General features: G+C 65.5%; 1 protein-coding gene and 1 long non-coding RNA gene across 2 annotated transcripts in view; both read right to left on the bottom strand.

Moving 5' to 3' along the window:
* Positions 1-1,035: 1,035 nt before the first annotated feature.
* LOC141733503 (uncharacterized) lies at positions 1,036-5,417 on the bottom strand. Its single transcript, XR_012584313.1, has 3 exons — positions 2,264-5,417; positions 2,091-2,140; positions 1,036-1,865 (listed from the first exon to the last, which is right to left on the bottom strand). It is a non-coding gene; the product is annotated as an uncharacterized LOC141733503 (long non-coding RNA).
* Positions 5,418-5,423: 6 nt separating this feature from the next.
* Positions 5,424-12,978, bottom strand: part of BIN3 (bridging integrator 3) — a 45,819-nt gene continuing 38,264 nt past the window's right edge. Inside the window, exons 8-9 of the mRNA XM_074563932.1 lie at positions 11,818-11,952; positions 5,424-6,503 (exon numbers count right to left, since the gene is read on the bottom strand). Coding sequence (XP_074420033.1) covers positions 6,357-6,503; positions 11,818-11,952 — 282 coding nt within the window. The 3' untranslated portion in view covers positions 5,424-6,356. The remainder of the gene's footprint in view (positions 6,504-11,817; positions 11,953-12,978) is intronic.

The following is a 12,978-nucleotide window of genomic DNA, read 5'->3' as shown; positions in this document are numbered from 1 at the left end:
GCAGCTCAAAACCTTCCTCTGAGTGGGTAAGGGGGGGGGTGCAAGCTGGGACACCCCCCCCCAGCCCAGCCGGACCACCCCAGCCAGGACCTCCAGGGGCCAGGAGTCCCCCCCCGGCAGCTTCTTCCCCCCAGAGTGGGAGCAGCAGCAGCCCCCCCCAGGAGCCTGGAGCGAGACCCCTGCGGGAGCTGCAGACCACGGTGGGGGGGGGCCCCCCGGACCTTCCCCCCCGGGGGCTTCTTCTTCTAAGGGCTGCCTCCTGCCAGCCAGCCAGCCCTGGGGGCCCCCTCCCAGGAATTCTTCTAAGTGCTGCATTCTTCCAGGTATAAGGCCCCCCCCTACTCTCCCCTTCCTCCTACCCACACACAGGGGCCTCCTTTATAAGAGGCCCCCCCTCAGACCCCCACCCAGGGGGGCCCCGAAGCCCAAAGGGGCCTCCCCCCTCACACCCCCACCCAGGGGGGCCCCGAAGCCCAAAGGGGCCCCCCCCTCACACCCCCACCCAGGGGGGCCCCGAAGCCCAAAGGGGCCCCCCCCCTCAGACCCCCACCCAGGGGGGCCCCGAAGCCCAAAGGGGCCCCCCCCCTCAGACCCCCACCCAGGGGGGCCCCGAAGCCCAAAGGGGCCCCCCCCTCAGACCCCCACCCAGGGGGGCCCCGAAGCCCAAAGGGGCCCCCCCCCTCAGACCCCCACCCAGGGGGGCCCCGAAGCCCAAAGGGGCCCCCCCCCTCAGACCCCCACCCAGGGGGGCCCCGAAGCCCAAAGGGGCCCCCCCCCTCAGACCCCCACCCAGGGGGGCCCCGAAGCCCAAAGGGGCCCCCCCCCTCAGACCCCCACCCAGGGGGGCCCCGAAGCCCAAAGGGGCCCCCCCCCTCAGACCCCCCCACCCAGGGGAGGGTCCCACCCCGGGGGGGGTCCCTCCCACCCCGGGGGGGTCCCTCCCACCCCGGGGGGGTCCCTCCCACCCCGTGTCCCCAGCTGCCACAGCTCGGTGTCCATGCCCACCCCCCACCCAAAAAAAAATAATCTCAAACACTTGAGATAGCTTTGGCCACACACAACAGCCCCCTGCCACGGGGGGGGGATTCGCCCCCCACCCTCTGCTGCTCCTCCTCCAGGCACCTGCAAGACAAAAACCCCTCTACCACCCCCAAAAAAAACCCTATTAAACACAGGAGCCCTGCTGCCAGGGGGGATGTGGGGCTTGAGGCGCCCGCAAGCCAGTGCCCCCCCCTTGGGGGGGCAACAACACCACCCCCAGGAGTCAGAGATAAACACCTCACAGAGGGTAACGCTCAAGCATTCACTTCATTAACAACAAACAACACAGTACCGAGCCCCGCACCAGCAAGAGGCAGAGCGGCCGTCCCACACAGAAAACTCCTCAAACTTCCCCATTTCCACAGAAAGGGCCGCTCCTCCGACAAAATAATCCTGCGGGGGGGGCTACAAAACACACACACCTTCAAACCCCCCCACCCAGAGCTGGCTGGAAAGGCAACGGTGGCGCCGCTTCAGCCGCCAGTCCCCTAAAAAGCCACTTTTCCCCAACCAGACCTCACTGGAAAATATAATTCCCCATGCAATAATTAATCCCCCCCCCCCAAGAAACACCTCCCCAGCGCAGAAGGAGGCCCCCCCTTCACCATCAAGTGGATCCCCAACATCCCACAGCGGAAAACTGCACGTCCAACTCCGCTACAGCCACCACAGCACCCTCAAGCCCACCCCGTTGGCCACCATCACCTTCTCAGGACCCCCCCCCCCACCACCACCACCCTCGGGGGGGGGCCCAGGACTGCACCCCGCACACCTGCATGGACAATGGCACACCGCCCCTGCTGCTGCTGCTCCAGCACAAACACCTGGAAAATAAAATAAAAACCCCAAACCCTCACTGGGTGCCTGGAGCCTCCCTGCACCCAGCATGGGGGGGCTCGCACCCAGGGCAGCCCCCACCAGGCAGCGCAGCCCTGGGTTCAAAGCACAGCAGCTTCACCCAGCAAGCTTTGGGGGGGGGGCTGGGGGACCCAGGGTGCGGCACCCGGCCCCCCACCCCAAAAAGGGCCTCTGGGGGGGTCTCAACCCACTTCTCTCCACGCTCCAGGGCTCAGCTCCATCCTGGCGGCTGCTCCAGGGCCTGGGGGGGGAGAAGAAAAAGAGATGAGAGAACATAACCCCCCCACCCCCAGCACCCCCTCAGGAAGGGCAGAGGCCCCCCCAGCCCGGGGGGAGGCAGCTGTACCTCACCCCCCCATCTCACCCCGCTCCATCGCTGCGTCCTCCAGCAGAGCCCTCGGCACCGACCCTCCAGCCTGGAATAAAGACACAGCATTGGGCGGGGGGGGGGTGTCACCCAGGACCCCCCCACAACCTCAGGACAGAGACAAACACCCCCCGGGGACAGCACTGGGGGGGGCGGGGGGGGGAGGCGCACCCAGGACCCCTCCACAACCCCACGACAAAGCCAAGACACACACACACACCCCCCAGTGCTGTCCTGGATGGGGCGCCCAATTCAGGGCCCCCCCAGACCACTCCCCCAGCCATTCCTTACCCTGTGGGGCTCCCTCCTGTCCCCCACCCCCGGCGCCGGGGGGGAGGCCGGTCCCAGGACCTGCAGAGAGACCCCCCCCTCCCGCACCCAGCATGGGGGGCACCCAGGGACCCACCCCCGGGGGGGGCAGAAAAATCACCCCAAGGGCAGCACCTGATCGAGGGGGGGTAGCACCCAGGCTGCGGGGGTCCGGCCCCACCCCAGGGCTCCCAGTAGGCACCAGCAGCGGGGGGGCGACCCCAGTAGCTCCCAGTCGGCACCCAGTTGCTGCCAGTAGGCACCAGCAACGGGGGGGCGACCCCAGTAGCTCCCAGTCGGCACCCAGTTGCTGCCAGTAGCCACCACCAAGCTCCCAGGAACTCCCGGTGGGCTACAGCTAGCCCCCCCACCGCTCCCAGTAGGCACCGGCAAGCTCCCAGTGGGCAACAGCTAGCCCCCCATTGCTCCCAGTAAGCACCCAGTCGCTCCCAGTAGCTCCTAGCCGCCCCCAGTAGCTCTCAACAGAGGCCCCCATTGCTCCCAGGAGGCAGTGGCAAGCTCCCAGTTGCTCCCAGTTGACTCCCAGTAGGCAGCGGCAAGCTCCCAGTAGCTCCTAGCCGCCCCCAGTAGCTCTCAACAGAGGCCCCCATTGCTCCCAGGAGGCAGTGGCAAGCTCCCAGTTGCTCCCAGTTGACTCCCAGTAGGCAGCAGCAAGCTCCCAGTAGCTCCTAGCCGCCCCCAGTAGCTCTCAACAGAGGCCCCCATTGCTCCCAGTCGGCAGCGGCAAGCTCCCAGTTGCTCCCAGTCGACTCCCAGTAGGCAGCGGCAAGCTCCCAGTTGCTCCCAGTAGGCAGCGGCAAGCTCCCAGTTGCTCCCAGTCGACTCCCAGCAGGCAGCGGCAAGCTCCCAGTTGCTCCCAGTCGGCAGCGGCAAGCCTCCAGGAGCTCCTAGCAGGCAACAGTTAGCCCCCCCATTGCCCCCAGTAAACACCCAGTGGCTCCCAGTCGACTCCCAGCAGGCAGCAGTTGGCCCCCCCACGTTGCTCCCAGCAGGCACCCAGTTGGCAGCGGCAAGCTCCCAGTCGACTCCCAGTAGCCCCCAGTAGCTCCCAACAGGCAGCAGCTAGCCCCCCCACTGCTCCCAGTAGGCAGCAGCAAGCCCCCAGTAGCTCCCAGCAGGCAACAGCTAGCACCCCATTGCTCCCAGTAAGCACCCAGTGGCTCCCAGCAGGCAGCAGAGAGCCCCCCCGTCGCTCCCAGTAGACACCCAGGAGCCCCCAGCAAGCAGCAACGAGCTCCCAGTCGCCACCCGAGACCTCCCAGCAGTCCCCAGTGGCTCCCAGCAGCCCCCCCGGCGGTTTAAGAGGCCGCGGGGGGGGGGCCGTGCCCAGACCCGCGATGGGGCACAGCTGTGCCCGGGGGGGGGGGCCCGCCCCCCCCAGCTGGGGGCCGTTGGGTCCCGATTGCGCCGACCCCGCCCCCGGGGGGGTGTGTGTGTCACCCTTCGTGCCCCCCCCCGGCACCCTCCGGGGGAGTCATTCCTTGTGTTTCCCCCCCGGCACCCTCTGGGGGGGTGTCACTCTTTGTCCCCTCCCGGTCCCTCTCCCCGGCACCCTCCGGGGGGGGGGTGCCAGCTTTTGTGTGTCCCCCCGGCACCCTCCGGGGGGGTCACTCCTTGGGTTTCCCTCCCCGGCACCCTCCGGGGGGGTCACTCCTTGTGTCCTCCGCAACCTGGCACCCTCCGAGGGGGGGGATCACTTCTTGTCGTCCCCCCCGGCACCCTCCGGGGGTTCGTTCCTTGTGTTTCCCCCCCCGGCACCCTCCGGGGGGGTGTCGCTCTTTGCCGTCGTCCCCCCGGTCCCGCTCCCCGGCACCCTCCGGGGGGGAAGCGACAGCCTTTGTGCCCTCCCTCCCCCCCCCCGGCTCCGCGGAGGGGCCGTTGCCAGCCCGGGGTGGGGGGGGGACCCCGAATTCACGGGGGTTGGGGGGGGGGGGGGGGCGGACCGGGACGGGGGGCGGTAGTCCCGGGGGGGTGAATTCGGGAAAGGGGCTGAATTCGGGAGGCGGGGTGGGGGCGACCTCGGGCACAGCCCGTGTGTGCCCCCGCGTCCCCCATCCAGAAGAGCGTGGCCAGCAGGTGGAGGGAGGTCATCCCCCCCCTCGGCTCTGCCCCAGGGAGGCCCCATCTGGAGCCCTGGGTCCAGTTCTGGGCTCCCCGGTTCCAGAAGGGCAGGGAACGGCTGGAGAGGGGACAGCAAAGGGCCACCAAGAGGATGAGGGGACTGGAACATCTCTCTGATGGGGAAAGGCTGAGGGATTTGGGGCTCTTCAGCCTGGAAAAAAGCCGACTGAGGGGGGATCTTATCAACGCTGATCAATACTTCAAGGGGGGTGTCAGGAGGACGGGGCCAGGCTCTTCTCAGTGGTGCCCGGGGACAGGACAAGGGGTAACGGGCACAAACGTGACCGTGGGAAGTTCCATCTCAAGACGAGGAGGAACTTCTGTGCTGTGAGGGTGGCAGAGCCCTGGCACAGGCTGCCCAGAGAGGTGGGGGAGTCTCCGTCTCTGGAGACATCCCAACCCCGCCTGGAGGCGTCCCTGTGCCACCTGCTCTGGGTGACCCTGCTCTGGCCGGGGGTGGGACAGGGTGATCTCCAGAGGTCCCTTCCCACCCCGGCCGCTCTGGGAGTCTGTGATCTTAATGCCCCCCCAGGAGACCCCTGGCCTTCTTGGCCACCAGGTCCCATTGGTGGCTCCGCAGAAGCCGTTCCCTTTCTGCGTCCCTTCAGGGGCTGTTAAACGCCAATTTGTCTCTTTCCCACCCCCTCCAGCCCCCTCATACCTCTCTTAAGACCACCCCTCCCAACCAGCAGGGTTCTGGCCATGCCAGCCCCGGGCGGGGGGGGCGGGGGGGGGGTGTCCCCTCCTTGGTGTCCCCCCCCTCCGGAGCGGCAGTGCTGGCAGGCGGCGGCAGAGGGCGGCAGCAGCCCGGCCCTGGCACCGCGCTCCAGCACACGGACCCCGGGCTGCCAAAAACTTTATTGCAGAAGAGCAACGGAGCCCCCCTGTCCCCCCCGCCCGGGGACCGAGCGGTGGGGGGGGGTCTACGGTCCACTCCCCACCCCCCCCGCCAAGTTTTCCCCGGGTTTGCTCCCGGCTGGGCTGCATTTCCCTTTGGCATCCCCCCACCGTCCGCTCTGGGCTCCCCCATAGCCCGCGCGGGGCACCCAAGCACCCATCGCTGGGCAGCTGTGGACCCCCCGGCCAGATGTGCACCCCCCCAGCCAGATATGCACACCCCCCCCCCCCCCCAGCCCGATATGCACCCTCCCAGCTATGGGGCAGAGGCACTTTGCGCCCTTCCTGCTTAAAACGGGGCGGATTGAGAGCGCGGCGTCCCGTGACGCTCCGTGCGGGATGCATCCCCCGCTCCCGACGCCCCAAAGAACGGGATTGGAATGATTTACCCTCCCCCGGGGGAGGTGGGGGGGATATTGGGCTCCTAAGGCACAAAATGAACAGTCCAGCAGCAGCCGGGGGAGCGATTCAGTCGTCCTGCCAGAAAGGCAAGGAGCCTGGGCCCGATCCCGACCTGGCTTGTGGGGCGGTGAGCCCTGCTGTGCCCCCCCCAGGCAATACCGTGTCCCGGCAGGATGGCAAAGCCACGGGGGCAAAGGGAGCTGCCAGCGGCTAAAGCCCCCCCACCCCCCGAGTCCATCCCTGGGAGGGAGGAGGTGGGGAGCGGCCTGGCTGCGGGAGCCGGGGGGCAGGGGGGGGATGCCCAGCCCCTTCCCCATCACCGACCCCCCCGCCGCGGCGCTCAGTCGTCGGCCACGATGGACAAAGCCCGCAGCTCGCTCAGCTTGGCGTCGTTCTCCCGCTCCCGCTGCTCGTCGCTCAAGCCGGGCCGGTCGATCTGCGCCGTCAGGTCCCCAAAAATCTTGTGCATCTCCGTGTAGTAGACAACCTGGGGAGGATGGGGGGGGGGGGGTGGGGGGGAAGAAAGATGGGGGCGATTGGAGCTGGGGGGTGGTCTCCTTCCCCACCAAGAGGTGCGGCGCTGCCCGAGCCAGCCCCTCGCCTTAGCATTTCTGTTTCTAAAATAGCTTCCTCCCATGTGTTAATGCCACCCCCTGAGATTATTACAACTCAACACATTTTAATAACGCGCTGCCCTTCTCTGCTCGCTTCCCATCTGGGGAGCTGCGCGCACGGGGGGCCGCCGCCGGCGCCCAGCGCCGCCGCGCAGCCGCGGGCCCCGTGCCACAGCCCGGTGTCCCTTGCCCGTCCCCCGCCCCGGCGTCACCGGCACCGGGGCAAACCTACCTGGTGCCACCAGGCACCGCAACAGGTCTCGGCTCCCCGGGCAGGGGCACGGCGAGGGTGGCGAGCAGCAACGCCTGGCAGCGCCACGAACCAAGGGGGAGGGGGTGTTTTAATAACGTGCTAATTAGCACCGCCAATTAACTCCGGCAGCGAGCCGGCGACGCTTGCTGGAGTGGGAGCCGGTGGGTCAAGCGCAGGCAGATGGCACCGGGCTTGCCAAAGGAGAGCCGGGGTGGCCAGCGGGCGCTGGCAGCGAAGGAGAGCCCCCGGCGCTGCGGGGAGGGTGGCAGAGTCAGGACCCCCCCCACCCCTCTCAATTTTGGAGAGCTGCGGTGCCCCGCGGGAGGAGGGCGATGGGGATGCCATGCCTGGGCATTCCCCCCAGCTCGGAGGGGGAAGCGTTGCTGGACGGTGCCGGCGTTGCCCCCATTTCACAGAAGGGCACAGGCGAGGCTGGCGGGGGGGGGCCCGGCATCTCCAGCAGCGCCAGCGTGGAGACACGCACAGTCTCCATGGAGACCGGCTCCCCTAATCTTGCTCAAAAATGATGCTTATTTTGGGCAGGGCCGAGGGGAGATGCTGGGGACCCGAGTGCCTTTGCCAGCTGCCTCCATTCCCCCCCCCCTCCTCCCCCCTCCTGGGTACCGGGGTGCAGCGGGGGCTGCTCCGGGGCTGGGGCTCCCCACGCAGCGGGCGCCGGGTGATTCAGCAGCAATGCTCATTTACACAGTGACTAACGAACCCCGCTCGGCGGCGGCAGGGCCGAGCGGGCTGGCATGGGGGGCATGAACACCCTCCTCCCCCCCCCACCCCCGCCAACCACCCCATTGCAGCCCCCTCCACCAAACCACGGCCCCGCAACCGGCTCACCCCGCTCCTCCCCGCCGGCTGCAACCCCGGTCCCACGCCGGCAAGAGATGCTGCCCTGAGCTGAGAATGCCAAAACCACCCCCCACCCCCCGCCGCCATAATCCCTGGGTCAGCACGGTCCCCGGATGCCAAACCTGGCACCGGAGCTCCGGAGCAGCCCCCCCGTGTCCCTTGTCCCCAGCCCGCCATCGGATGGGTTCGGTTCTTTGCCGCATGGCCAAGTGGCACGGCCAATTCTGTCACAGAAAAGGCACCGGCACCTTGAAACCAGTCTCCCCGGGATGGCAGGGCAGCCATGGGAGCTGCTGCCCCCCCCCCCCGAACCCCCCCACCCCAGGACTGCCCCCTCCCCGCGCCCCGGGCATGCCAGCATCCACGGCAGCATCTCCGCCGTATTGAACGGGCAAAGCAGAGCAAATATTTCGCTCGCTGCCCCCCCTTCCACCGCCCACGAGCCGCAGCCACGGAGCCCTTCCCGCGGGAGACGCCGGGGCCCGGCGGGTCTCCTTGGGGATGCTCCTCTCCCCCAGCAGGACCCAGTGCCTAACCAGTCGGCAGGCAGCTGGGGCGCCAGCAAGCACCGCCATCCCAGTCTCCCGCGCTTTATCAACGAGATCCCACGGGCATTGGGCCCCCCCAGGGCTTTTCTCCCCTTGAAACACGGGTGAAAACCATCACCGTGTCTATGGGGGTGGGTGGGATGCACCCCAGACCGACGGGCACCGACAGCCCCAGCAGTGGCGGGGGGGGACGGACCCCCGGTGCCTGCAGCTCAGTACTTTTCCAGCTATGGATACCATACGCTCCGTCCCCCATCCCATCAAATCCCATCCCCAACTCGCCTTTGAGAGCGAGCCAAGGGCCCCCGAGTCCACCTGTCTTGAACTAATTCTGTTTCGGGACACCGTGTTCTCCCGATTTTCTATAGATCGCGTTTACAATGCCCCAGCCGGGCGGCAGCAGGTTGTGTTTATGTCAGCCCTACACAAAACAAGAGTCACTGCCAGGGCTGGACCGTTTGGTTTCCCCCCCCCCCCGCCATTTCCTTAAAAACCAGGGGAGCATCGCGTTTTCTAGCTGGAAAAAACAAAAGCGCAAAGAGGGAAGGAAGCGTTCGCGCGCTCGCAGCGGCGACGGAGCTCCAAATCTCCCCCTTTCATCTTCATGTGGCCACTTCAAAGTCCCCAGCCAGGGAAATATTTGCCTCTGTTGGCTTGGCCCAAGGCACGTGGGTGGACAGAAGCATTTGGTGTTGAATGTTACAGTCCCTGCGAGCCCGGGGCATGTCACGCCGTCAGGAGACACCCGGCAGCGGGGCCGGCGGCCAAGCCGTGCCATGGGAACCCAGCCGCCCGGCCAGAAGGTCTTGGAGGGTCTCGTTGGGTCAAAGCCATAAAAGCTGCTGCTCCGGAGCCGGTTTGAAGCGGGATCCTTCCCTTTTGCCATGCCACGGCTTCTTCCCACCAAGGTGGCCGCTGGCCGGTGCCACTTGTCACACGCTTGTCTCACTTTAACCCCCTCTGTTTTCTCCAGGGCCAAAAAAAAAAAGGGAAAAACGACACGGTTTTGCACGCAGGGCCGCCTTCGAACGGTGGGTTTGACCCAGGGACAAGTCACGGCCCCCGGCACGGTGCCACCCAAGCGCAGAGCTGATCCCAGCATCCCAGTCCCTATCCGTCCCTTCCCTCGAGGGATGCGCGCTCCAGCCCCGTTGGCCAACCCATGGCTCCTCCGGGTACCCGCAGAAGAGGCTGAAAATCGGAATTCCGCTAATGTGGAACCCCCCGAGACGCTAAATAAGCTCAACGAGGCACGGAGGGAAGAGAGAACCGGGGAAACAGCGGCGGGATGAATGGGGCTGGCACAGCCCGTCCCCCATTCCCGTGCCTCCCATCGCCCGCTCACCGCCGGGACGTTGGGATGGGGACGGGGATGGTGCCGGCATCGCTCCCCCTGCCCCGGTGCCTGCAGGTGAGCAGCCGCGGCGGTGAGTCAGGGCTCGCGGGTGCTATTCCCGGCTCGCCACTGACTCATTACGTTACCTTGGGCAAGTCACTTCCCTTTTTCTTTTTCATTTCAGCCACCTGCGCCGGGGGAGACGCCACGTAGCCACCGGGCAAGAGCTCCTGAACGGCGCTGGGGGGGACCACGGGACACCCCGAGCCCAGCCCGGGCACAAACGAGTCATTCCTTAGGGGAACGCCGAGCCGGTGCGTCCCTCCCCGGGGGTAGAAGGATGCAGCCAGCGCTGGGGAAGAGGGATGCAGCTCCCATCCAGGTAGGCGGGGAGGGCGGGATGCGACACGCTTTAGCATCCATCTGGGACCAGCTCTCGTCTAGCCTACGGGAGGCGCATCAGCTTTGTTACGCCGCCGCCTCTCGGGTATTAAACAACAAGGTTGGGCCAGCCTTTCCGAAAAAAAATCCACACCTGAAGAGAAGCGGGGCAGCCGGCCAAGAAACAAAATCGAGGATTCCCCAAGGAAGAAGAGGGTATGAATGGAGAACATTCCCCGTTCTCCCAAGGAAGAAGAGGCTAAGAATGGCAACCAGCCCCGGCAACCAGCCCCCCGCTGCTCCGTGCTCGCATCTCCCATGCACCCAGCTCTTTATAGAAGGGTCCAGGTTGGAAAAGACCTTTCAGATCATCGAGTCCAACCATCAACCCAACGCTGCCCAAGCCACCACTGACCCATGTCCCTCAGCACCACGTCTGCCCGGCTTTTAAATCCCTCCAGGGATGGCAATTCCATCATTGCCCTGGGCGGCCTGTTCCGATGTTTGACAACCCTTTGGGCGAAGACATTTTTCCTGATATCCACCCTAAACCTCCCCCGGTGCAACTTCAGGCCGTCTCCTCTGGTCCTATCGCCTCTAATTCAAAGAGTAACAGAGAAGAGACATGGAGAAGAGACATCGCTCCCCCCCGGCGCTGCTCCCGACGAGCCGCGGCAGGAGCCAGCTGGCAGCCGGGAGCCAGCAGGAGCCGAGCGAGGGACACGGTGGCCAAGGACAGGGGGGCAAAGCCGCTCTCTAAGGAAACCGCCGGCCGGGACAGGCGGCATTCGGGTTTCAAGGTCTCGGCCAAACGACCCACCCACAGCCAGCGGCCGGAGAGGGTTTGCAAAGCCTGGGGGGGGGAAAAGAGGGGGGGGCGGCGAGATTTTTGCGGTGGCTCCAGGGAGTCTGGTTGGGATGGCTGGAAGAGGGAGCCCCCCGCGCGCCCCCGATTGCTAAGGGAACAGCGAGAACAGCATCCCCAGCACCCACCCAGCCGGCGGCAGGGTGCATCGGCACCATCTGGTAGGTGAATCAGCCTGCAGACAACTTGCTGGCAGCTCTGCGGAGAGCCTTTTTTCCACCCCCCACCCCCCCCCACCCCCCGCCACCACCACCAAGTCGGAGGTGAGATGAGAAATGTGCTCTCTGCACCACCTTGCAGCCGCCCCGCCGCACCTGGGTGGCTCCAGCGCCTTCCCTTCCGAAAAAAAAAAAAACAAAAAACAAAAAACCAAAAAACCAAAACCCCAAAACGTAAGGAAAAATAACGCCCACGGTGGGGTTTCGCCCACCTCCTGGCGCTGGACCCCCCCCGGGATGCAGGGCACGACGATGGCAGAAGTTCAAAGCTAAATGAGATGCCCACAATTTGCCTCTCCAGCCGCAAGGAAAGGGCGAGAGGAGGAGGAAGACGGGAGGAGGAGCGGCAGCGGGGCACGGAAGGAAGCCGGAGGCCGGCAATTCGAGCGGGCTCCTGGCGGTCCTTCCTACTCGACCGCCAGCACCGCATCACCGCAGGTACCAGCAGATGCCAACCTGCCCTTCTGCCAGGACAAGGTCCAACCATCACCTTCCCAGTGTCCCACCATCCACCCCACCACTGCTCCCCGTGCCTTCTCACCGCTCCGTAATTAAATCGCTGGAATTAACGACGTTTGGGCAGAGGATGGCCGCGCGTTACCTAACACGCAGCTCGAGAAGGTGCCTGGCTCCAAGAGGAATCCACCCCCCTGTAGGACGCCGGATGCTCTGCAGGGAGGATGCCCACCAAAGGGACAGCTGGTAGACAGGGGACAGCATCTCACCTGCGCCCGGACCAGCGACTCAAAGCTGGGTTTGAAGTAATCGATGCGGCTGCTGTAAAACTTGGGCATTTCCTCCAGGAGCTGCTTGTTTTTGGCTTCGAAGTCCTCCTTCACCGGCCTCAGCTCTTCACGGGCCTGGGAAAGGAGAGAGGATTGGGGGGGTCAGACATCTGGGAAAACACCCTTCCCTTGGGCAGACCTGCACAGAGGCCACCCCAGGCCGGCAGACTGCTCTGCTTTGACCCGAGGACAACCCGTGACCGGCTAACGGAGTCTGGTGGGACCACGTGACCAGTTAATGGAACCTGGTGAGACCTACAGGACCATCCAATGGAGCCTGGTGGGACCCAAGCGACCAGCTAATGGAACCTGGTGGGACCCATGCGACAATTCAACAGAGCCTGGTGAGACCCGAGTGACCAGCCAATGGAACCTGGTGGGACCTATATGACCATCCAATGGAGCTTGGTGGGACCCAAGTGACCAGCTAATGGAGCCTGGGGGGACCCAAGTGACCAGCTAACAGAGCCTGGGGGGACCTATATGACCATCCAATGATCATCCAATGGAGCCTGGTGGGGCCCACGCGACCATCCAACGGAGCCTGGTGGGACTCAAGTGAGCAGCTAATGGAGCCTGGTAGGACCTAAATGACCAGCTAATGGAACCTGGTGGGACCTATATGACCATCCAGTGGAGCCTGGTGGGACCTAAGTGACCAGCTAATGGAACCTGGTGGGACCTATGTGACCATCCAATGGAGCCTGGTGGGAACCAAGTGACAAGCTAACGGAGCTTGGCGGGACCCAAGTGACCAACTAGCGGAGCCTGGTGGGACCCAAACTCTGACCCTGGACCATGGGGAAAGCCACGGGACACCTAGAGAGGCTGCTGCAGAGATCACGAGCCAGCTGGTCTTCTCTCCCTCAGGAGAACAGGGAAAAAAAAAGCAACCCCAAAGCTCAGCCAGGCTGGAGAACATCCCCATCCACGTCCGTGTCCCCTCGCCCTGCGATTCCCAAGAGCGTCGCCAGAGGATCCTGCCCCCACCGTCATTTTTGCCCATGACCTTCAGCTCAGCGCATCCAACTGGCTTCTTTAAACAGAAGCGTGGGGAGAAAGGGAAATGTCTCTGAGATGGTGTGGAAAAGGGCAGGAGGG

The sequence above is a fragment of the Larus michahellis genome, chromosome 20, assembly GCF_964199755.1.
Source record: "Larus michahellis chromosome 20, bLarMic1.1, whole genome shotgun sequence".
Lineage (NCBI taxonomy): Eukaryota > Metazoa > Chordata > Aves > Charadriiformes > Laridae > Larus > Larus michahellis.
This window is presented reverse-complemented; position numbering and strand designations above follow the sequence as displayed.